At 35.5% G+C, this 24142-nt stretch overlaps 2 protein-coding genes across 4 annotated transcripts in view; both read left to right on the top strand.

Moving 5' to 3' along the window:
- Positions 1-11770, top strand: part of unc5db (unc-5 netrin receptor Db) — a 176996-nt gene extending 165226 nt beyond the window's left edge. For all 3 annotated transcript variants that reach the window (XM_065250301.1, XM_065250302.1, XM_065250300.1), the window contains 6 exons: positions 373-544; positions 4422-4649; positions 5570-5719; positions 6190-6354; positions 8672-8850; positions 10947-11770. In XM_065250301.1, the coding sequence (XP_065106373.1) occupies positions 373-544; positions 4422-4649; positions 5570-5719; positions 6190-6354; positions 8672-8850; positions 10947-11130 (1078 nt within the window). In that variant the 3' untranslated portion in view covers positions 11131-11770. The remainder of the gene's footprint in view (positions 1-372; positions 545-4421; positions 4650-5569; positions 5720-6189; positions 6355-8671; positions 8851-10946) is intronic.
- A 5992-nt stretch (positions 11771-17762) lies between these two features.
- Positions 17763-23563, top strand: hdr (hematopoietic death receptor). Its single transcript, XM_065250299.1, has 10 exons — positions 17763-17941; positions 18898-19054; positions 20152-20280; positions 20602-20713; positions 20805-20896; positions 21015-21107; positions 21200-21240; positions 21505-21594; positions 22619-22655; positions 22743-23563. The coding sequence occupies exons 1-10, from the start codon at positions 17921-17923 to the stop codon at positions 23066-23068; spliced, it is 1098 nt and encodes a 365-aa protein (XP_065106371.1). The 5' UTR covers positions 17763-17920; the 3' UTR covers positions 23069-23563.
- The last annotated feature ends 579 nt before the right edge of the window (positions 23564-24142 follow it).

Below are 24142 nucleotides of genomic sequence, written 5' to 3'. Positions count from 1 at the left end.
AAAAGCCAAATCCTAATCATTAATGAGTTTTATGTTATGGTTTACCACCACAAGGAAAAGATGGAAGGTAATATAGATAATTGCCAAAAGATCATAAGCAGTGACCGATGAATATGCAAGATCTGGTAAACAATTGCGGTGACCTCTGAGAATCAGTAGCTTTCCATTTAATCAAGGTTGTCCAAATCAGGATTTTGATGATTTTGTGTAGTGCAGACGTGACAGTTTTCATTATTGTTTTTTTTTTGTAATATATATTTGATTGTGTTTTGGTTTCTGCTCTCATCACTCCGTGTGATTTTGTTGACCGTTGTTGTTGTTGTTTTTTTAATTGACAGTGATATGTTTATATGTCTCTTGTTTCTGCACTAGTGCCCAGTCAGAGGAAAAGTGTGAGATTCTTTTGGGGCCAGAGATCACGTATGGTCCTCCAGGGCTGAACCTCTCCTATCCTGTTGCCATGACGATAGCTCATTGTGCTGAGGTCAGCACTGAAAACTGGAACATTAAACTCAAGAGACAAACCAAGGACAACAAGTGGGAGGTAGGAATAAAGACATGACATCTGTGTTTTCCAACTGAATTTGAAATTCCTATGAGTGTGAATCTGAAGAATGTCAGATTGATTTTTTTATTAATTTTTTTTAAGTAAATACAGTAAATTTTTTAAGGTTTTTTAAAATTAAACAGCACAGATTGAAGTTTCATTCTGCAATTTTTTGGAAAATACAGGCATTAAGGATTGAACTGTCTGTTATCTGGATCCAGCATAAATTTTGGTCAAAGACCAAACAGTGGATGAATAAAGATAATTTGCCAGCCATATTTTCTTAGTAGTGCTCTGTATAGCCCATTGGTGGAGCATTGGTAGAGCATGTGTTTGAACCCAGGGAACACACATGCTGAAAAAAATGTATTGTAATGACAGGGTTCCCGCGGGTCCTTGAAATCCTTGAAAGTTTGTGAATCTGGGGGAAAAAATCAAGGCCCTGGAAAGTTTTTGAAAATATACATACAAAGATTGAAAGTGCTTGAATCTGTTTTATGCAAGAAGTTTTTTGAAAAAAAAAAAAAAAAAATATATATATATATATATATATATATATATATATATATATATGTGTAGGATAATATCATAAAAATTCTAGACTTTTTAAGCACACATGCTAAACTGTTGCTTTAAATGCTTATATCTTCTGTATGCGAATGTTGATTCATACCAGAATGCTTTTTTGCATAGTTGTTTTTGACATATGAAAACGTCTCGGGTTACGTATGTAACTGTTCTTCCCTGAGAAGGGAACGGAACGCTGTGTCTCCCTTGCCATACTTCCTGCGTCCCTGTAACGCCGTCTTTGGCAATATTTCAGATAGCGATATACTTCCTGGCTCCTGCGTCACCCTGTTTTTGTTGTTAAGCCTCACCATTGGTTGAGTTTGATCTACACATTCAGACGCACTTACCCCTGAAGGCGTCCCCAAAGTGTCACTGCAGTGTTGCAACGTGAGTTCCCTCCTAAGGGAACTGTAACAATGTATCATAAAGGTAACACAATGTAACCTTGCTCTTAACTAAGTTAACTAAGGTGTGGGAACTGTGGTAATGTGATGAGTCGCTTTGGATAATAAATCTGCCGATTTATAAATGAAAATGTAGCAGCCATGGAGATGTATTTAGCATTATTTAAAAAAAATGTGTTTCTGACATTAAAATAATTTTGCTGCTTTTTTACTCCTGAGTTCCTAATTAAGCAACCGGCCAACTGTTTTTTTCTATTTACCAAAGGCAATTTCTACTACCATTTGTCAGCTAATGGTCATTATCTAAGGTTTCAGTTGCCGAAAATACTCATAATTCAGTTAACCTAGTAAAGTGTGCCATCAACCAATTACTGCAAGCTTTGAAATTGTGTAAGAGAGGTGATCTTTCCCTCTTGTGTGTAGTAGAAGAGATCTGGGGACAGTTACTCCACAGAAGAAGCTGCAACAATGAAGCGTTCATGGAAAAAACAATTACAGACCGTAATAGCGAGAAGACACACAGTTCACAGCAGTCAAACAGCGGTAAAATCAGGGCAAGATGCCCATCAGACCTACGAAATATCGATCCGGTTGTACAGAAGGAACTGAAATGTGAGCTGACACAAGGCAATCAGGATAGAAGTCATGGATGTGATCTCTCTTCTGACCCTGCCACAATCACTCGCATCTCCTCCGATGGCATCTCATGTTTCACAGTAATGTCAACCTCTGATAACCTAAACTGTCATCATGATCTGAAAGTTGATGTGTTAATAAGTGCTTCGGTAACGGATAGGGTTTAGTGCTAGCAATGGCAAAATCATGGGTTCGACTTCCACTTAGGTTACGTACAGATTTTATTGTACTTAGTCACTTTGAATGAAAGCGTCTGGAAATGTAATATAAGTAATTCTTGCTGTATTCTTGCGGTACAGATGCACTTTTCTCGAGTTTGTTTGTTTATTGCGAGCCGTTCTGTTATTGAAGAGAATTGGATAATAACCTTCCTTTTGTGTGTGACCGCCAGCACGAGCCATTATTTAGATGAATTTGAAATTGTTCCAAGGCGCAGGCACTTATCCTTGAGATTGCTACCAGCAGCCTTCACAGAAAGACATTTGTTGTCACTGTTTTTCACAGCTCTAATAGTTTTATTTCAACCAATGACAGCTCCAATGTTGTTGACGGCTAAAGTAATTACATGAAGGCTGCTGGACAAATCACTCACCTGTCAAAGAAAGACTTCCTGCCACTGCTATCATTTCAACGTGCTTTATGCGGTATTCTCCCAGGAGTCAAATAAAGAAATGGCCATCTGTCAAAAAAGTGAAGAGAGTCTAAATTATATGACTGTCTGTGCTTGACTTGATGTTAGCCTAACCTTGTCAAAGCACTAAACATGTGGCCTTACTGATTCGTGATTTGTGAGCGATTCGATGTCAGCATGGCAGAGTAAATTAAAGGCCTTCTCTTCTGACAGAGCTGAGAATTACACACACCTGGCAACAACAGTACTGTAAGTCAGTGTATATGAGGAGGATTTCTTTGGATTGGTTCCATATGCTACTGGGAAACCTCTTGGACTGTAAAGTTATATCTGTATGATGCTTTTTCTGGTGCTGAACCTGAGAAATATGAAGGATTGATGGTCTTCACTTTAAACTCTTCATGATGGTGGTTTCAAAACAAACAAATCCACCAGGTCCTGCAGTAGGCCTATATATTACTGAGATGAGCATTCACATTAGACTGCATATGTGACCTTCCCCATGAAAGTTCAGCTACAGTCATTTTTTGTGATTTATTGTTTTCTACATGAAATCATCCTACATAATGTAAAGAACAGTCTGAAAATATAACCTTGATATCTTTATTATTGGCTGAGCAAGGTCATGTCAAAGACTGAAATCTAACTTTGATGCTCCTTATTATGAGACTTTAACCTGAATTTCACAGACAGGGTTACATATATGAAAAAAGATGACCATTTATGTCCTTTGGTAGGTAATGCTGGGTACACACCAAAAGATAAACGGGCTAATTTTCCCCCCTTCCGACAATCCTGGCTATGTCCCGATCTTCTTATCAGATTTTCCCTTGGTGTGAATATGTTAAGAGTGTCCGAACCTGATTGGAAGAACGTCGGAGCCGCCCCGATCACGAATAGTAAATATTAAACATGTTTAAGATTTACGATAAGAAATCCTGAAGTGTGTGGGGAACCCCGAGGACAAACGCGCACACGCTTTTAAGATTATCACCTGAAACTAAACAATATCCAATCAGAAAGCGAGATGATGGAAGCAGTCATGGCGCAGCACAAAGTTAAGTTGATGCAAAGTGAACTTGTACAGACCATGGTACTGCTGTCTCCATGACTACACCCAAACCCTTTTCTTTTTTCCTTGGAATTTTCTGTGAAAATCATTCCAAACACCACCATTGAAATGTCTTCCTGCATACCGTCCGCCATGCTTATTCTGAAGTCTCGCGAGATTTACTGTGTTCACATTAGACTCTGGTTGAAAATCTGTTTGTGTGTGGTGTGCTGTCTTTGACACATCATGGCACACCTCACACTATAGGAGCAAAACGGTTAAATCTAGGATTTTTTATCCTCATGTATGTGGTCTATCACATTTTGAAAATCTTATAAGATGTAAAAAATATTTTGGTGTGTATCAGCATAAGTCTTAAACAATCATCTGGATGCTCAGTTAACCATACATATTTTCTGCATGCAGAGATTACAGATTTACATGTATTACTTTTTATTAAAAATGATTTATTTAAATATTTGTAATGATATGTAGGCATTAAACATACGTATGGTAAATATGACCAAAACAGGCAGTTTGGAAGTATGTTTTGACAGTCTCGCAATTAATTTGGATTCACAGGAAATGATGTCAGTAGATGACGAATCGACCTCCTGCTATTGCCTGATGGATTCACATAGCTGTCACTTGTTGCTGGATCAGCCAGGCTGCTATGCCCTGGTGGGTGAACCTGTTACTGATTCAGCTGTAAAGAGACTGAGGATTGCAGTTTTCGGCAGTATGGAGGTCTCCTCTATGGACTACAGTCTGCGAGTGCACTGTGTAGATGACACACCACATGCCTTTCAGGTAAGAGCTGGAGAGTGAACACTTAAATATTTACAAATCTGAATGAGCTTCTTGTCTTAAAGGGACACAACACTTTTTGTTGAAAATATGCTCATTTTCCAGCTCCCCTAGTGTTAAACATTTGATTCTTACCGTTTTGGAATCCATTCAGTCGATCTCCAGGTCTGGGGCTACCACTTTTAGCATAGCTTAGCACAATCCATTGAATTTGATTAGACCATTAGCATCGCACTCAAAAATGACCAGATAGTTTCAATATTGTTCCTATTTAAAACTTGATTCTTCTGTAGTTACATCGTGTACTAAGACCGACGGAAAATTAAAAGTTGTGATTTTCTAGGCAGATACGGTTAGGAACTTTACTCTAATTCTGGCGTAATAATCAAAAACTTACCATGGCTGCAGAAGGCGCAATGATATTACGCAGTGCCAGAAAATAGTCCCCTGCTATAAAAAGTTACCAAAGGCACTATTTTTAGGTGCTGCGTAATATCATTGCGCCTGCTGCAGCCATGGTACAACAGCAAAGTCCCATATTGGCCTAGACAAATCGCAACTTTTAATTTTCTGTCGGTCTTGGTACACAATGTAACTACAGAAGAGTCAAGTTTTAAACTTGACAGTAAAAATCTAATGTTTAACTCGAGTACGATTGACGCTCCTCTCCCTGCTTAAGCATACAGCACCCTTGTACGATACAGAGCATTCAGTCTAGGCAAAAGAACCGTACTTTGGGGGTCAAACATACTCCTTAGGAGCTGGGATTGACAATATATTTGTCTTTTGGTTTGGTTTTTTTAGGCTGTTCAGTTTGAATTGTTATTATTCCAGACATTTCCATCTTGCAGGATTGTCCTTTGCTTGCCATGTTTTTCCTGATGATCTCTTTCCTTCTTTTTGTATTCTTGTGTTTTCCAAAGGGAGTGGTCACTGCTGAAACCAGCAGAGGAGGTCGACTTCTAGAAGAGCCCAAGACTTTGTTCTTCAAAGGAAACTGCCTCAGTTTGCAGGTGTCCATCCAGGATATCCCTCAGTTTCTGTGGAGCATCAAACCTTTTACCACCTGTCAGGTAACATGCAAGCATTGGTGCCTTATTGTTGTGATGTTCAGTGGGCAGCTGTATTGTAGCACTACCTGAACATATGCCTACTTCGAAGTGTGCTTAGTATCTATCTGCAGTGTGCTTTATTATTTATAGTAATATCACTATATGTGATCCAAGATGTGAAAATCAAGTATCTCTCAGGTAATTTCAATATGCAAGGCAAAAGAAACGGTGCAAGGAAGGTCAAGAACACTCCCTGCAGATGTGCTGGTTCACCTAAATTAATTTTACATTAAAGCCAATTGCTCCCTCTTCTCCGACCGATAGTTTTTGTCTAACTTACCCCAGCAGTGACCCCTGTCATCCAAATTAACAGGAATTAGTGCTTTTGAACTGATGATCTCCTAACAGATCCATTTTTTTTCATGGCTCTCTCTGATCTCTCGCTCTATTTGTCTGTCTATGTCTCTCGCACTTCCTCGTCTATTCTGTAGGAGTTCTCCTTCAGCCAGGTGTGGTACACCAACCAGCAGCCTGTGCACTGTGCCTTCACACTGCAGAGACATAACGCCGCAACCACTCAGCTCTCCTGCAAGATCAGCGTGCGGCAGGTCAAAGGTCACGAACAGATCCTGCAGGTGTACACTTCATTGGCAGAGGTCAGATTCGCTCTGTTGTAACTTGGTTTGTAACATCTCTGTATCCTATTTAAGTTCAGCGACCTGAAGACACACTTTCACCTAAAGCTTTTTTCTTAAGGGCGAAATGTCATTTATTTAAACACGTTCTTAGTTGAATTAGTCGTCTAAACATACAGCATGTGACCCTGCCTGTGAAAACCCAGCTACAGTCATTTCTTTTGTGATCTACATAAAATCTTCCTGCATAATGTAAAGAACAATCTAAAGATAACCTTAAATTCTTTAATATTGACTGAGTAAGGTCATCTCATCACAGATCAAGGTCTTTCACTAAAAGCGCTATAAAACATATCTCTCTTTGTTTGAGCATTCTGACCGGGTTGCTTGTCCAACCACTGTCAGGGATGTAGTTTTTATATAATTGCAATTTGCAATTCTGTTTGGTGACACCTCAGGCATTGGAGGCAGAGGTGCTGATATATCTACAGTATGTTGTATTGCGTGCACCTACATGCCACGTCCTTCAGCACCCACTACATAAAACAAGTACATTGCTGTGGGTGACACTAGAAGTCGCAAAGAAGCGACACACTTCACCTTTGAAAGTGTACTGTCACTGGTACATGGGAGCATATTATGTTTTATGAGGAGCCTGATGTAAAGATAAAGGGATGGTGCACGGTTGACAATATCAGTCGAATGCACAACGTATAACTTTGATTTATCTCTTGGAGTCTCGCCATTTGATACTTCAGATGTTGTTGCTCTTGTAAGACAAATTGCTTGTGATATTCCTTGTTTTGGATAAGCATCAAATTAAATTGCTAAATGTAAGGTAATAATATAACTAGGGCTGTCAAAAGATTAATCTTAAACAAAATAAAATTTTGTGTTTGCATAATATATTTATGTGTGTATTGTGTGTAATTATTATGTGTGTATATATAAATACACACATACATTTAAGAAAATTTTTATTTATGTACTTTTTATTTATTTATATATAAGAGAAAATATATTTTGAAAAATTATATAATAAAGATAAAATATAATAAAAAATATATATACACATGTAAATGTTTCTTTAATGCATACATGCATGTGTGTGTATTTATATATACAAAATAATTACACACACTGCACACATATATTATGCCAAAACAAACTTTTATTTTACATCCGATTAATCGTGATTAATCTTTTGACAGCCCTAAATATTACATACCATTGCATGCTGATACCACTGTGAAACATGATGTAATCAAGAAGTCATGTCAGCACTGTAAAAATAATCTTACCTGCCTGTTGAATCAAATTGGCTGTGCAAGTCATTTTAACTTTATTTTTTTAGTTTTTCTCAGTCGCATTTCTCGAATCATTCTTTAAATTTGCAAAATAATAAGTGCATTTCTCAGAACAATTTGTACATTTGTACAATTTGTAAATATCATGGATTTTTTTCAAAAGTGTGTTACTTGGTCAAAATTCTTAGTTCATCTCTTAAAAGTAAATTTTTATGTCTGTGAACATGTCAGTCCTATCAAAATGGGAAGTCCTTGTGTCATTGTTCATAAACAAGATGGTCAAAATGTTTAGCCATGTTGTCACGGGTACACAATAGGTGTCAGTATCTTCTGATGTGAATTGTATGGCTACAGTTCTGATAATGATGATTTTAAAATGAACATGGCTGCACTTTTTCAATTTCAACAGTATACGTTACTCATTCGTGTATGTGAAATATTGATTGCGAAAAAGATTAGACAGAATTTACACCTTTACTTTTTTCTGTAAGAAAGTTACGCACATTGTGGTATTAAATAAATCATATTTTACAGTACAAATACAAAATAACAAAACTAGAAAAGTTCACTGTATTATGTAAAAAATTCAAATCTCAACCCAAATTTTTCTTTTGATGGATATGCTGATGTCCCAAGGCTGTCAGGCAAATTCTCATGCATATCACAACAGATATTTTTCCTTGCAACGTAGCAAATAATCACTTATACAAGCATCCAACAGTTCATTCCCCTTCAGCAATTTATCAATTCAGTTTCATTTACAAGTCTAAAAAAAATAGAAAAACAGAGTATGACAAAAAGGTCAACAATTTTGCATGTTATGACTTATGCGATGAACAAATTTTTTTAATGTTTTGAAGACTACTCAACAGAAACCAGTATAATGTATTTTGATGAACATTACATAAGCATAAGACAATTGTACATAATCAACTGCATGATTGTATCAAAGCATTTGCAATTTGTCCAAAACAATGAGAATTGACTTGATGTGGAGTTTGAACAAAGTGTTTTGAATTTTTTTCTTTTAGAGTGAGAAAGAGACCGTGCCATTTTTTATGCAGGCAGATTGCACAGTCACCTCACAGGCAGGGGCCAAAGCCTTCAAAATCCCCCTGTCCATTCGTCAGCGGATATGCACCACCTTCGATACTGCCAACGCCAAGGGCAAGGACTGGCAGCTCTTAGCTCAGAAACTCCACATTCAAAGGTGAGCACCAAAGAGAGATGTAGCCAAGGCAACGGGACTGATTGAAACTTATTGCGGCAGCGTTCACTTTGTTAACAATGCCCTTGAATAATAAGCTGCAACTGCTCTCCACTTTGCTCAATCATTTTACTGAGAGCTCATATTCCTAAGGCTTTTCAGCTTCATAGATTTCAATTTCCGCAAAGGTTAAAAGTTAAAGAACCACTGGAGATCTATAGAACCACCACACTGGCCTTCTCCTTTTTGCATATTGACAGAATATGGTGGTTTCAGCTGTACTTAACCCTAACCTTAACCTATGTCAACACATGCAGTACATTGTATAGCTTAACTGGTGAAGGACGGTGCTTTCAGTGCCAAGGGCACAGGTTCAATTCCCAGGATACACATTGACCCATAAAAGTGGCCTTGGATTTAAACTTAAACCTAAAACTGCCTAAATGTAAATTTTGTTGCTCAAGCCTCAAAATCCTTATGTTTGAACATTTTATTTTGTTAAAGCAACACTATGTAGTTTCCATGTAAAAATGACTTACAGCTCCCCCATGTGGTTGAAAAGTGCAACAGTGCCTGGTATCAGACACTCTTCTGCAGGCAGGGGGAGGAGCGGGGCTGTGTTTCCTACCCTCCACCGCCACCGCAGAGTGTGCTTGTAGCAGTTAGGAGGTTGCTCAGGTTGCAGCAACATTACAATTTGTCCAGTTAAAAGTTGTTCTATCACTGAAATAATTTTAGAGACCTTATTTAAAGGTAAAAAAAAACTACATAGTGTTGCTTTAAAGTAACACTAAAGAGTTATTGCTTTTTGCTCCCCCTACAGGTTAGACGCGTAATTGTTCATTAGCACTGTCGTAAATACTGCAGCATAGCTGGCTCTGATTGGATTGTAGGTCTGCCATAAAGCAAGTTTTTGTAGTTTTCACTCGAACTACAGGACCACTACCCGACGGTTGGAAACTTCTTTAGTGCAGTTTTGGCTGATAGAGGGCTGCAAAGTGAATGTGAACGTGCCATTCACCCTGTTTTGAGTGGATGAACCACTGAAACTTTTTTGGAAACATTATTTTTAGGTAAAAAAACTCTTTGGTGTTGCTTTAACTGAGTCTGTAATTGTGGTTATCTTAAAGTAACTCTGCAAAGGGAACCATGCACATAAAACCGAAAGCGATATTCAATAATATATAGTTTATTAAATGGCTCAAGTTGTGCATTTATGAAAGGTAAAGTACTAAAAACGAACAGTATATATTTTGAAATAAATAAACAGTACTTCATTTAAGCTAAAATACTTGTTAATCTAATGGTATTGGTCCCCTGAGTTAAAATCCTTATCTGATACAAAATTGCAACTGAAAGTAACGGCCAGTGATCAAGGAGTAGCTGTAAGATTTTGTTACATTGAAAATGTCATATGCAATTGGACAACATGATGGTGATGGTTTTTAGTTTAAAGCAAATGATTTAAAAAAATATGTTGTGTGACATTGTGGCATTTGAATTAGAAGGCAGTTCTTTGCAAAATGCTTTTGAAAAGGAAACAGCTTGTTGTATTGCAACACTGCCATCTACAGGCACTTTGTGCTCAGTTAAACATTTTTGTGCCTGTATTTAAATTATTTGTGGTTTTTCGATGTATACGATCACTTCACCTAGCCAAATTAAAAAATTAAAACATAAAAAATTTTCTCTGCATTGCGTAAATAGATTTAATTAAATTTAATTTTACTTGTGGCATGGGGCATAAATATAGTAGTTGTATTTCAGCTTATTTTCAACTGTAGTATCTGGTAGATAAACAAAACTGAGAAACGCACAACAATACATACACAAGAATACTGTCTGAAAAAATGGTCCCTACCTGTCACTGGGGCTGTACCCTTTCCAAAAGTGCACCTTTGTATCTAAAGAGTTAATATTAGTACAGCAAAAATATTTGTACCAAATGTATACATAGACCTATGGTACATGTTAAGACATTTTTTATGGTGTCACCATTATTTTTTCTGACAGTATAGAACAGATTTGAACAGGATTGAAGGTTGATTCATGAAATTTACATTCTCCTTTGTTAAAACATTCATTGTTGTTCTACACAGGAACCTGTCCTACTTTACCAAGCAGCAAAGTCCATCTGCTGTCATTCTCAGTCTCTGGGAAGCCAGACATCAGGACAGTGGAGATCTTGACTCACTTGCCAGTGCTTTGGAAGAGATTGGAAAGATCCACTGTAAAAATCTGCCTCAGAGTCCAACTGAAAAAGACCCAGTCTTTAGTTTTTGAGGAAGGCCAAACCAGCCACTAAACAGCTGGAAAATAAATGTATTTCCCCAGGCACCATCTTCTAAGTCCAAGAAAACTCACCTGAAATATCCAGTCTGAAAGGTTTGGATAAGAAGTGACCAATCCGACACTTTCACACATCTGTACTTTTGCAAAGGAACTATGACAAATTGGCAGGAACTTGTCACAGATTCAATTCAACCAATTCTTTTTCTTTAAGCGAGCATCAGAATGCTGTGCCAAGCCATCACATCCTACATGAAATTTGATCTGCTTTGCTCATTTTAATTATTCTGTGAAATGTGATTGGTGGCCAAGCTGGGATACATATTTCATCTTTACCTATTTTTAACAGCCTTGTTTTACAGCAGTATATATTTATATCCCTTCTGCATGTCATTCCGAATTATGCTTTGTTTGCACTATTGTGATGTTTGGAGAAGGGAGGAGGAGGAAATCTGCTTCTGCAAACTGCCTATATTGGTCATCACACAATGTGATTGTGAGTCACTGTGTTCCTTTATTTCCATTAGGCCCAATTGAGTGATTTTAAAGACATAATACGAACTTTAAAGGAAAACACCACCGTTTTTACTATGTTCTTATCTCAACTTAGATTAATTAATTCATACCTTTTTTTTTTTAAATGCGTGCAATTCATCTTTGTACGGCATGCCATGAATGTGTTAGCATCTAGCCAAGCCCCATTCGTTCATTAGGATCCAAACAATGATGAATTTAGAAGCCACCAGACACTTCCATGTTTTCCCCATTTAAAGACTGTTACATTAGTAGTTACACAACTAAGTATGGTGGTACAAAATAAAACGTTGTTACTGCACGCCGAGGTCGAAGTGCTGCAAACTAAGGTGCTCTTTCGCTATACAATATGGTTCTCTTTTTGTATCCGCTTAAAAAAAACCCTACATTTATTTTTTGCCACCATACTTAAATCATGTAACAGTCTTTAAAAAGGGAAAACATGGAAGTGTTTGGTGGCTTCTAAATTCATCCCTGTTTGGATCCTAAGGAACGAATGGGGCTAGGCTAAATGCTAACACAGTCACAACGTGCTATACAAAGATTAAGTTAACGCATTGAAAAAAGATTGGTATGTATTAATTCGTCTAAGTTAAGGTAAGAACATAGTAAAATATTGAAAAACGGTGGTGTTTCCTTTAAATCATGTGACCCTGCCTGTGAAAACCCAACTTAAGTTATTTTATGTGACTTTTCATAAAATCATGCTACATAAATTTCACATCCTGTGAAAATATAACATTGATATCTTTAATACTGACCAAGTCAGGTCATGTCAAAGACTTAAAATTATAGTGAAATAAATTATTGAAATCAAACTTGTATGCTCCTAATCTTAGATTTGATTATGAGATTAAAGCCTGGTTTTTAAAGACAGGGTCACCAATTTGATAAAGATAAGACTTTAAACTTAAAAATCTGACCATGTAATAAAGTGATAAAAAATCGATTAAAGGCAGAGTCCGGTAAGGCAGAAAAGTGAAAAAAAATGTGGTTGTGCAGGTTAAAGAGATAGTGATCAACTTCTTTGAGTTATTAAGGCCAAAGAGAAAGACAGTGCCATGCCTTTATAGAGGAAGTTGAGACAAACATTGACCTCAAGATGCATTTACTTAACCCATCGCAGATGACAGAACATCCTTTTGTTAACGCTTATGGCTTTTTTAAATGCAACTGAAATGGAAATCCCCGAGAGACTTCTGCAGAATGAAGCCTCGCTTATCTCCTCAGACCAAATTTTACCATTCAGTGTGAGACACAATAGAGTAACACACGGTCCAGCAAACAGCGAGAGTTATAATTACGGCCTGATAAAAGAAAAAGAGCTGTGGGGAAAATGCTGTCAAAAAGTTAAGTCGTCCTTTTCTGAGAAATTTGCTTTATTTGCCCCCCCTCCCAAAAGAGAAGATGCCTCCAAGAAGCTTATTTTGGTGGTTTTGAGTGTTGTAGTCAACACAACAATCCCTGCTGGTTAAATAAATAGTTCAACCATATATGAAAATTCTCCCTTAATTTATTCACCCTCATGCCAACCCAGATGTATATGACCACCTTTCTTCAGCTGAACATAAACATATATTAAATTATATTAAAATGCCGTCCATAAGAATGTCATATAGGTTTTATGAATTTCAACAAGACTGATTTGCAAATTAAACTTTTTTTTGTGACGAGCAGCACTGAGCCAAACAACTTTTTTGTGTAATTGCGGTTGTTTATATGAGGGCTATTACACCACCAGTTGTTTTACATACTATAATAGGCCAAACATTTATTAAGTTTCACTACATCATAGCCCAAAGAAATTCTTCATGTTTAGACCTTCTGTCTGATTTTTATTTGTTAAATTATTCAATATTATCAGCAAAGCTGCCGTGCCCCCTCTAAAATTTAAGACATGTCGTATTTGTGTTTATGGTGGTACTGATTCCCAGATTGTTTAATCTCATGCAAAGCTTTCAGACAGTAAAGGTAACAAAATCGGCTACCCAGTCTCCTGAAGATGCGTATAAATGGCACGAAGTGTAAAACTCGTGCAAGACATACGCCAAATTCCACTTTGGCGTGCATATGATACGCCAGTCCTTCCCATTCATTTAAACGGTGCATCTTTTTTTGTCGTTTTATTTATTGGTTTCTCAATATTTTTCTGTTTTTTAAACATTTTCGCTTGGGTTTCGGGTTAGAACAACTTTTTGTTATATACGCATCTTCAGGAGACTGGGCTGAAATCGGACACAGGTTCATGTTACATTTAGTAAGTTTGCTTCATATTATGATTCTTGTGCCTTGTATAACTGGTGAATGTTGTACAGGTTAAGATGGTTTTGAATCATGAAAATGTACTGTAAGATATCAATTTAAAGAAGAAGAAAGAATATATTACACTGATATGCAGGGGTCAAGAGCTTTTCTAGTGCTAAATATACTTGTTTGGTATCGCCAGGCCAGCTTTGTGGTATATTGTATCTATGATTATGAACATTTTGGATGTTTTCTGTACAGTAGAGTTTGCTGATGTATATGCAGTCTTTTGGAAATAAATGTCCAGCTGAAAAGAGCTGCAACTCTAGCCGTTGTGACCCATGTCCTTACTTTTTTTAATCATCAGTCTCACAGAATAGATATCTGTACTGTATGTCTGTCTATCTATGTGCCCTATGGATGACACAGTATGTCTTACCATGTTGTACCAGGAGATGGCACCGTTTCTTTAAATTTCCTTTTTATTCCCTACTTAGAGGAGTTTCCTAGCATTCACATAGCTAAAATAAATACCACTTATGGTACAGCTATCTTCACAGAACTTTACAATGATAATGAGTTTGTTCCTGCAGCTCAATTGGTAGAGCACTGCGTACTGCGTTAGCTTCGCAAAGGTCAGAGAGTTGATATGAAGTTTACTAGTATACTTATTCAGCATAAAGTTTAGGAGAGACCAATAAAAATGTGTCATAAAATTTGAAAAATATGCAAGAGACATTAAAAGATTACAAAGAAGAAATGTTACTAGTGCTTTAAAGCAGGGGTCTTCAACTTGAAGCCAGGGGTACTTTGGGGGTCCCTGGTGGGGTTTTCAGGGGTCTCCAAATAATGTTTCAATTATCTTTTATCTTTTTTTATTAAATGATGCATCCAACAAAATGCATTAATTACTTATTAAAACTTGATTAAAATGAAGGTTTCCACATTAAACTCTATTCAGTAAATTTTAAATGTTATGCATTATGTTAACAGTATGAGATTATGTATACCAAAATTATAATTTTTATATCTTTGTAATGTAACCACCATAACAAAGTATGTAAATCCAGTCTTAATTTTGCTAAATGTACTAGGGGTCCCTGCTCCTCCTCTCAGTCGATTAAGGGGTCCTTGGCATGAAAAATGTTGAAGACCTCTGCATTAAAGTCTCAGTAATTTTTGGTTCAGAAATGTTTGGTGCTATGTCCACAACTCTGTATCTTTTCTCAGTTTTATCTCAAACAACACCTCCTCTTTCAGAACTTCTTATCAAAAGACGCATACGTGACTTTGGGACAGGAAAAGGATTCAGATAACACAACCATGGTGAATATTCATGTACCGTAAGATGTTTGTGTGTTATTATAGCCTACACACTATATCAAAACACACTATACTAAAACGCTATATTAAAAACATAAACATTTGGTAAACTATACATCAAACCATTCAAAAAGTAAAATACAGCAAAGGAATTTAGTACTGTTTATGGCCTAAGGTTAATATACTTATTGTGACTCAATGTAGACATTGTTACTTGTCTGGCTGCATAAAGAAGAAGGGACAAACAAATCAGTTTTCAGGAAGTCACAGAAACAATGTTGCGATTGGATTTAAATTAAGATAGAAACAGCAATGAAAGAAAGCCACAGTAGTTATCACAGACTAATGTTGTAGTTTATATCAGGATGAAATAGTGTAATGCAGGGGTTCTCAAAGTTTACATTCAAAGGTCCAAATCTGAATTCTCATCATTTTCATAGGTCCGGAAAAAATGGTTACTACAAAAATTGTCAAGCATAGTAATAACTTTATGTAAATCATTTGTTTATATATCAAATCAACACAAATGGTTTGGGGAAAACATAACAAGTGTATTTTGCATTTAAAGTAAAAACATTTTTTAAACATAAACACAAGAAATATGCCAAAAGTTACCAGGTGCAAGATACAGAGCAACCTAATGAGAGAAATGGCACTGTTTGTTTTCCATCAGATGCATAAACCATGGCAAAAAAAGTGTGGTTGGTAGGCAGAGACACTGACCAAAATTAGGGGTGCACCTATAAATTGGCTGATGATGCTTGTTGTGTCAAACTCAGTTCCCCCTATGTTTCCCTATAGTGTAGTGTTTTTATAGCGTTTTCATCACGTTAAATTTAGAAAGATTAAAGATTTGAATTGGTTATACTAAAAGGCAATAATATCATGTATTTTATAATACAATTTATTAAATATTTCATACATTTGACAGTTTTCTATTAGGCTATTTCTTTTAAAATATAGCCTGTCTTTTTCTTTTTTTTCTTTACTGGTTGTTTTTTAAATGTTATGTTTGCATACATAATAAATATATATTATACATGATTCATACTGTAAAAATAATTGACTTACCATTAAGAACAATACAGATACATTACAGAAATGCACACATATAGATCTTTATTTAAAACTTTAAATATATAAATAATAAAACTTATAACGTGATAAAAACGCTATAAAAACACTACACTGAAGGGAAAAATAGGGGGGACAGACTAGGACACAACATGCTGGCTATGCTTTCTCAATGAATTACGGTGAAATACCGCTACATCCAAAAGCCAGGGGGCGCTCTCGGGCAGAAACTTAATATGCGCTGCAGACGAAGAACTAGACACACGCAGCTCCAGGAAATGTCTTAAGGTTATATTTATATTGCTGTTCTTCAAACCTTTTCAGGTATTTTCATGATAATAAAGAATATGTATAAAGATTATGTTTGACGAGTGTTGCTTTTTCAAATGCATGTTTTAAACGACTCAAACCAACAGTGATTTCAGATTGATAAGGACTTAATGATCAAAAGCCGTAGTACATGAAGTAGCTGTGCATAATATCTGGGTGTGATGGCTACAGCGTGACACAGGAAAGTTTTTAATAACTCGTTTTATTTTCGGACCAGGACTACTCTTAAATCTAAAAAGAAAAGAAAACTAAACGAATGGTTTACAAGTTTAATATGCATTTGTAAAGTAGCAAATGCACACATTTAATCAATCACATGGAAATTAATGCACTTGTACTATGAAGTGGACGCGGGTCCGGATCAAGTTCCAGTCGGGTCCGGATCCGGACCGGAGTCCGGACTTGTAATATAGATAATGAATAGATCACATGGTCTTACTGTTTGCTGAAAGTGAAGAGCGTGACCTTTGCCTGCATTCTGAAACAGCAGGATGAAATTCCCCTTAGACTTGGTAAATGAATAAACAAACAGGAATCTCCCACCTTCCTTCATACAAATCATCACACAACAGTTGTGCCTGCTTCCTGTGTTTCACAGTATCGCTATGTCACAGACAACTGTGTGCCAGATAGCGCCAAACTGACACAATTTGCTTACATTTCGGAAATGTATTATAATTGCGTATGTGGGGATAGGTGGAAATAAGAAAGAAGGCGTGTTTGAATTTATCTTATGAGGCGGTGATCGACCCATAACATCGAATTATCGCGAGAGCCATTCGAAATAACAATATTGGGCTCGCTCTCGCGGTACTTTGATGTCATGAGAAGACCCGCATATGAATTCGAACAAGCATACAGTGACTATTAAAAAACGGGTAAAAATAATTTTTTGTCTTTCAGTATTTCAAATATTTAAATGTTTGGAAGTTTGTATTTATGTTACTGTGCAATTGATTTACCCACATAAATTATTTTATGTCCAACGGTTGAATTTAGTGGTTGTGCACTATGGCGAAGAATTAGATCATGAATATTAATTAGAGCACGTGACTGGATGATCAGAAGCTTATAAAACAACGTCATCACAATCTACTTAATATTCATTAAGTAATCTTCGACCATAGTAAGAGTTGTTTCGTATTTTAGCGCGTTCAGGTTTAAGTTCATGATCTTGTAATTCTTAATTTTTTCAACAGTTAAAATTGTTGTAGCAGCGCATGAGTGAGGCAGTGACCCTTTTCAATTCATACGGAGAAATCGACACTATGAGTTTACTATGAAATACATTAATTTATTGGTAAGTAAGTTAAAGCTATGCTGTTTGTTGTTATTGTTTTTATATATTTGTCTCGTGGCTTGTTATTATGTATTCCTTTAGTGTGCGTTTAATTAGTTAACATATTTTATAGCACAGAGTGTCTTATTAACGTTTAATGTTAAGATTAGGCAAATATCTGTCTCTTAAATGTTAGAAAAAAGCATACACTAGCAAGCTTTAGATCACTTTCGATGACAAAACTACTTATGTTGTGTTGATAATAAAAAAATATTTAATCTTAATGCACTGCAGGTACAAAACCAGATCACTTAAGAGATTCATAATTAGTATGGATATTCAATTCTTGATCTCTTTTTTGATGCAAACCCCTACATTACTTTCATATGAACACACTAAATACTTTAATTTGATTGAGTGAAATTTGAACATTTTCTAGGTTATATTAAACTAACTGCTGTGCTGTTTGTGGTTTTTTCATAGTTTGTTCATGAGTTGAAACAACCCAACAATTTGTAGAATGCACATAACAAAAAAAACTATTCAAGAAATAATGCAAATTAATTATTTATATTATTTTAATCAAAATTAAATTCTAAATTAAAATGATGGCATAAACTAACTTGTCATAGAGTGGTACAATCTATATGAAGCATACATAAGACTTTGGTTACTTGTGTGAACCTGTCTTTTTTCTAGAAGAAATTGGCAAAATATTGGTTTGAACTTTTCAATAAATCAAACCAGACAGGTGAAAAGCCTCAAATGTAAACAGAGACTATGTATTGTATATCCCCCCTATAGGTAAAACTCATCAGCTCTGCTCAAATTTAAATTTAAGAGGCCCTTCGATGCAGATAAAAATTAAATGACCAAAACCCCAGTTTTGAAACACAAGATTTTTTTATTACCACCTAATTTTAGTGAAATGTTTAAAGGATGCTTTGTATTTTATGTTTTATTTCTTCTGTGTGTAGGATTTGTTGTTACTGAATGTCATACTTACTGCTAACAGTCACTTGGATTTGGCCTGGGCCCAAGGATCCTTGAAAAACAGATCAAGACGAGACATTTCCTGTAGAGAGGGCCTGGAATATGAAAATGACAAAGTTTGCTGCTTGAACTGCCCAGCTGGTAAATAAAAACTACAGGAGTCTGAATAAACATAGAAAGCATTAGTTATCTGATATATATCTGATAAATATTAGTTATTTGAGTCAGTGACAAAGAAATTTGGCAAGATGAGAAATTCAAAAACAAATTTATTTCAAGTTTATTTCATTGCACATAGTGTAATTATGTTGATTTTATGCAATAAAAAAATTACATTAGCACAATTTTTATTAAAGGGAAGACTAAATGGACCTAAAAATGTCAAATTGTGTAACCGCCAATTGTGCCAAACAATGAGAAATATTAAATATATTAAATATATATATATATATATATATATATATATATATATATATATATATATATATATATATATATATATATATATATACATACATACATACATACATACATACATACATACACACATACACACATACACACACACATACATACACACACATATATACATATATACATATACATATACACATACACACATATATATATACATATACAAATTTTAATGCGTTTTTTATCATATTTGTCATGATATATGCGGAAAACAGCTCCGTTTTCTAAATAATCTTTGAGAAATGATGTAAAAATGTATGTTTGAAAAAACATATTACACTAAACTAGATGATTATAATTTTTTCACATTTTTATGAATATATTTTTTATTTTATTTAAAAAAAATACTTGTCACACCAACTGACACAGACTGGTTACACATTACATTGACATTTTAGCAAATATCCCCCAAATATTCTTTCAAAATGAAATAAAAACAGAAATTTTAGACTTGGACCTCAAAAAACAAGAATGTATGCAAGTAATCTGCAAATATATTTAGAAATTTTAACCCTTTTACATTTAATTGAACCATATTGACACAAACGTCATTGACCCATCCACCACAATTATTCAATGCATGATAGTACCTTTATCATGGATAAAAACATTCTGATTTGACTTTAAAAGTGTCCTTCTTTTAATCATTGTGTATTAAAGTAAGCATGCCTTTTAGCCTTTATTCTGATTAGTAAATGTATTGTAAATCGTTCTTACTTTTGTACAACATTTCAAATAACTTGATGATGTATCATCTTCTGCAGGAACCCATGTGAAAAAAGCTTGCGTTAATAATTCAAAAAAAGGAGAATGTGAATCATGCCCGTTTGACTCGTACACTGAGCATAGCAATGGACTGGAAAAGTGTTTATCCTGTACAAAGTGCCGCATAGGTGAGTGTTTTTACAACCAAATTTTATGAAACTGGGTCTAATTCACTAACCATGCGTACGCACAAATTTGTTCGTAAAATGTTCGAACGGACGTTTTAACTTACAAATCATGATTCAACAAAAACTTTCGTACCAAAATTTATTTTAAATGTATGCAAAAACGTAAAACTTTTGTTTGAAAGTTATTGTTGAATCATGATTTGTAAGTTAAAACGTCCGTACGAACAAATTTGTGCGTAGCCACGCTTTGTGAATGAGACCCATTGTTGTGATCTTTCAGTTTTTATTAATTATCTGCTGTCCATTCATTGGTTTTCGTAGATCAGGACACTGTAGAGGTATGCACGAGTACCCAGAACACACAGTGTGTGTGCAAACTGGGGTCATTTTGTTTACCGGACCAGGCATGTGAGTTGTGCAAGAAATGCAGCAAGTATGTTTCTACTGTAAAGCGTATTATTGTTTTTCATTGTTGGTTGATTAAATAAGTGTATAAATGTTAAAACTTGCTTTGTTAAACAAAGATGCAAAGACGATGAGGAGATAGTAGAAAGCTGTACAGTCAATTCCAACACAGTTTGTAGAAAGAGAAACTCTCCGGAAGGCTCTCTCTCAGGTACTGTAACGTATTATGTAGTATTACAATACATTCTCAATATAGCTCAGTAAATTCAGCTACATGTCATATGTGTTATTTACACCTCGATTGCACAATATTTTTGTGTGTCCTACAGTGATGTTTCTTGTTGTTTTGCCACTGATTGCAATGCTGGTGTGCATTGTGAGTATTGTCTACTGGAAAAAGTCAAAATCGAGTAAAAGAGCAAGTATGACACACACCTTAACATCCTCCAGTTCATCTTTCACAAACTGTCTTTAGTTGTTTTCTTTATTGTCACAAAATCTTTTTTCATTTTAGTAACCCCAAGAAGTCCAGAGGAAATGGTCAAGATATGTATGGTAAGTCTGTAAGTTTAATGGGTTTCCTAAATGAGCAAATAAAATGACCCCTGTCAGTTTTATTCGCATTCTGCATCACATCCACTTCCCAAAACTTCAAAATCCCCAAATTTGTTTCTTCAAGTCACTAAAGAGAATATGAACACAGGTCTGGTGTATGTATTACACCAAAAAACTCTTATAATGTAAAGGAAAACTACAAATAAATGAACATCAAACACTCTCCCCACGATTCATGACATACAATGTCTTTTTTCTTTGTAGGGTGACAGTGATGAGTTGAGTGAAGAGAGGCAGAATTCCAAGATGGATGATTCCTCTCCACTGCAGCCATTCCTTGAGCTAAACTATGTGGTGGGTACCGAATCTCCTGCCTTAGCAGAGGTGGAGAAAGACAGGGGACTGTGAGACCCTGGCAACTCTTCACAACTGAGTCTGCTTTGCCTAATGACTCCCATCCCAGCCATGCTAACCAGCCTGGAAGCTTTGCACTTGCTCAGCAGTCTCACACTCTGGTGAACTTAGAAACCTAAAGTTGAAGTTAAGTTGCAGAGTAAAGTTTATTATAAAAATTTACTAATCGTTGCTTTAATGGTCCACTGTGTAGATTTTAGCGGCATCTAGTGGTGAGACTGTGAATTGTAACCAACGGCTCAGTCCATAGCTCACCCCTCCCTTTCAAAATGCATAGCTGAAGCTACGGTAGCCATCACAGGACAAACATGCCATCGTCTGAGACAATGTAGTGACGTAAAGCGCGCTGTATTGTAGTTTGTCAATTTAGGGATACTGTAAAAACATGGCGGAGTGATTCCATTTAAGGGGTCCCGCGGTGTATGTAGATAAAAACAGCTCATTCTAAGGTGATAAAAACAATACCGTTGATTTTGTAAGGTCTTTATACATCAGTGATAATATAGTTTTGTATATTATATTGAATTTCTGTCAAGAAATCCTTCTAAAAGTTACACAATGCACCTATAACGCCACCTCTGATTTCATAACATCTGCTTCATCGACCAAATGCTCATTGGTTTTAACATTCAGCGAGTTTTTATTTTATAAATATAAGCTTCTTACCAGCATGCACTATGTTTTTGGCTTCTGGTCCCAGGAATTGGATGCTGATTAGCAATGCATGCTTTGACCGGCTAAATCAGCTAAGTTTTGCTGGTGAAATGCATGATGCTGCCAGTTCACCACCTAGACCCACACTAACCAACCACCAGCAATAAAAAAAATGATTTCATTCTGGTTTATTTATTTTTTTCAGCAAAGAAAACAACGTCTATAATTTAACAAATCACAATTTTATTTTGTGTTCTATTTCAAGGCGAATTTTAACGGTTATAAATTCTTCTAATGTTTGTGTTTTCAGGAACGTGAGCCGTCAAGAAGACTTGTTCCTTTGAATGGTAATACATCTTTTTTTATTACATTATTTATGTAGTATGCTTTTTTAGAGTTATTAAAGTAATGTGTCATGATGTAATGTCTTTCAGGAGAAGAATCGTTGAAGAAAACGTTCGAGTTGTTTGAGGAAATTGATGTACACTACCGTAACAGATTTTTCAGGTTTATTGGACTGAGTGATAACGCAATCAAAACCGCAGAGTCTCTTATTCCAGAAGAAAGAGTTTATGAACTGTTAAAAATCTGGTTGGAAAAGGAGGGAATGAAGGCAGATTTCAACACCCTTATTGAAGCATTAATTTATTTAGACCAAAGACTATCAGCAGAAAACATCATTGCAAAGGCAATTAGTAATAAGTTTTTTAAATATGAAGACGAGTCACACGAGACATCCAGTGATTCGCACTCTGAGTGATCACAAGGGAGAAAGATACCTGTTGAAGTATTATTTCATATAAACCTTTAAAACTGGAAAAAAATGTTTTACTGATGTAATTGTTTTGTTGGTCAATATGTTGCATAAAAATGATTCATTCAATTTACTCATTTTTTTTAAGGCAAGTGGTTGCAATCAATTTATTTAAGCTACATTTAAAAAAAATTAGAAAGGCAAAACAAAACAAAAAACTTTTGTTTAAATGTAGCTTAAATAAATTGATTGCAACCACTTACCTTAAAGAAATGGAGTAAATTAAATGAATCTTTTTTTTCAGTGTAGAGAGGGCCAAAGGTATGCTATTGTTTACAAACATAAGTTACATTAGAATTTTTGTCTGTCTGCTCTTTATATTATGAAATTTGTGTTACTTATTAAGCTTTGGTGGAATTCTTTCTGACACCGGATAAGATGTTTACAAATGTTGTGGCAATCTGCATTATTTTGTTATCTAATAAAGGCAATTCATATTCATTATGATTCAGAGTGTGGCTTCTGCTGCTGTAATCGGCAAAGTGACTCATCAGAGAAACAAAAGTTGATCCAAGTTTAGGCCAATGCATAAAAATCATAAAAGTAATGCTGTTAAAACTCTTTAATTTAAGCTTCTTCATACTAGCTGTATTATTTGTATGTTATTTGTATAGCACATTTCATACACAGAGGTCATTCAAAGTGCTTTACATAGAAATGAGAAAACAATATGAGAATTTAAAATAACCATTTGAAGAAAATAAATGTGATTTTAATGAAAACAGTTTAAAATGTGTTAAAAAGATAAAACAGGAGTAAGTGACTTGAAATTAAAGTGCAGTCAGTGGAAAGCAGCACAGTGCTCATTTAGCAAATGCAGAATTAAACAGCTGTGCTTTTAATCTAGATTTAAAAGTTTAAAATCTAGGTTTAAAAATGTCTACTGTTGAAGCACATCTGATCTCTTCTGGAAGCTGATTCTAGGTGGCATAATAACTAAATGCTTATGCACCTTGTTTTGAATGAACCCTTGGTATTTCTAACTGACCTGATCTTAATGATCTTAAAAATCTGTTAGGT

Source organism: Paramisgurnus dabryanus, chromosome 5 (assembly GCF_030506205.2).
Source record: "Paramisgurnus dabryanus chromosome 5, PD_genome_1.1, whole genome shotgun sequence".
In the NCBI taxonomy this organism is placed as follows: Eukaryota; Metazoa; Chordata; class Actinopteri; order Cypriniformes; family Cobitidae; genus Paramisgurnus; species Paramisgurnus dabryanus.
This window is presented reverse-complemented; position numbering and strand designations above follow the sequence as displayed.

Excerpts from the sequence above, each read along its gene's own strand:
- hdr (XM_065250299.1), top strand. The coding sequence starts at position 17,921 with ATGAAATACATTAATTTATTG. Across the intron at positions 20,281-20,601 it reads CTGTACAAAGTGCCGCATAG|ATCAGGACACTGTAGAGGTA; the intron begins GTGAGTGTTTTT and ends TGGTTTTCGTAG. Across the intron at positions 20,897-21,014 it reads TCCGGAAGGCTCTCTCTCAG|TGATGTTTCTTGTTGTTTTG; the intron begins GTACTGTAACGT and ends TGTGTCCTACAG.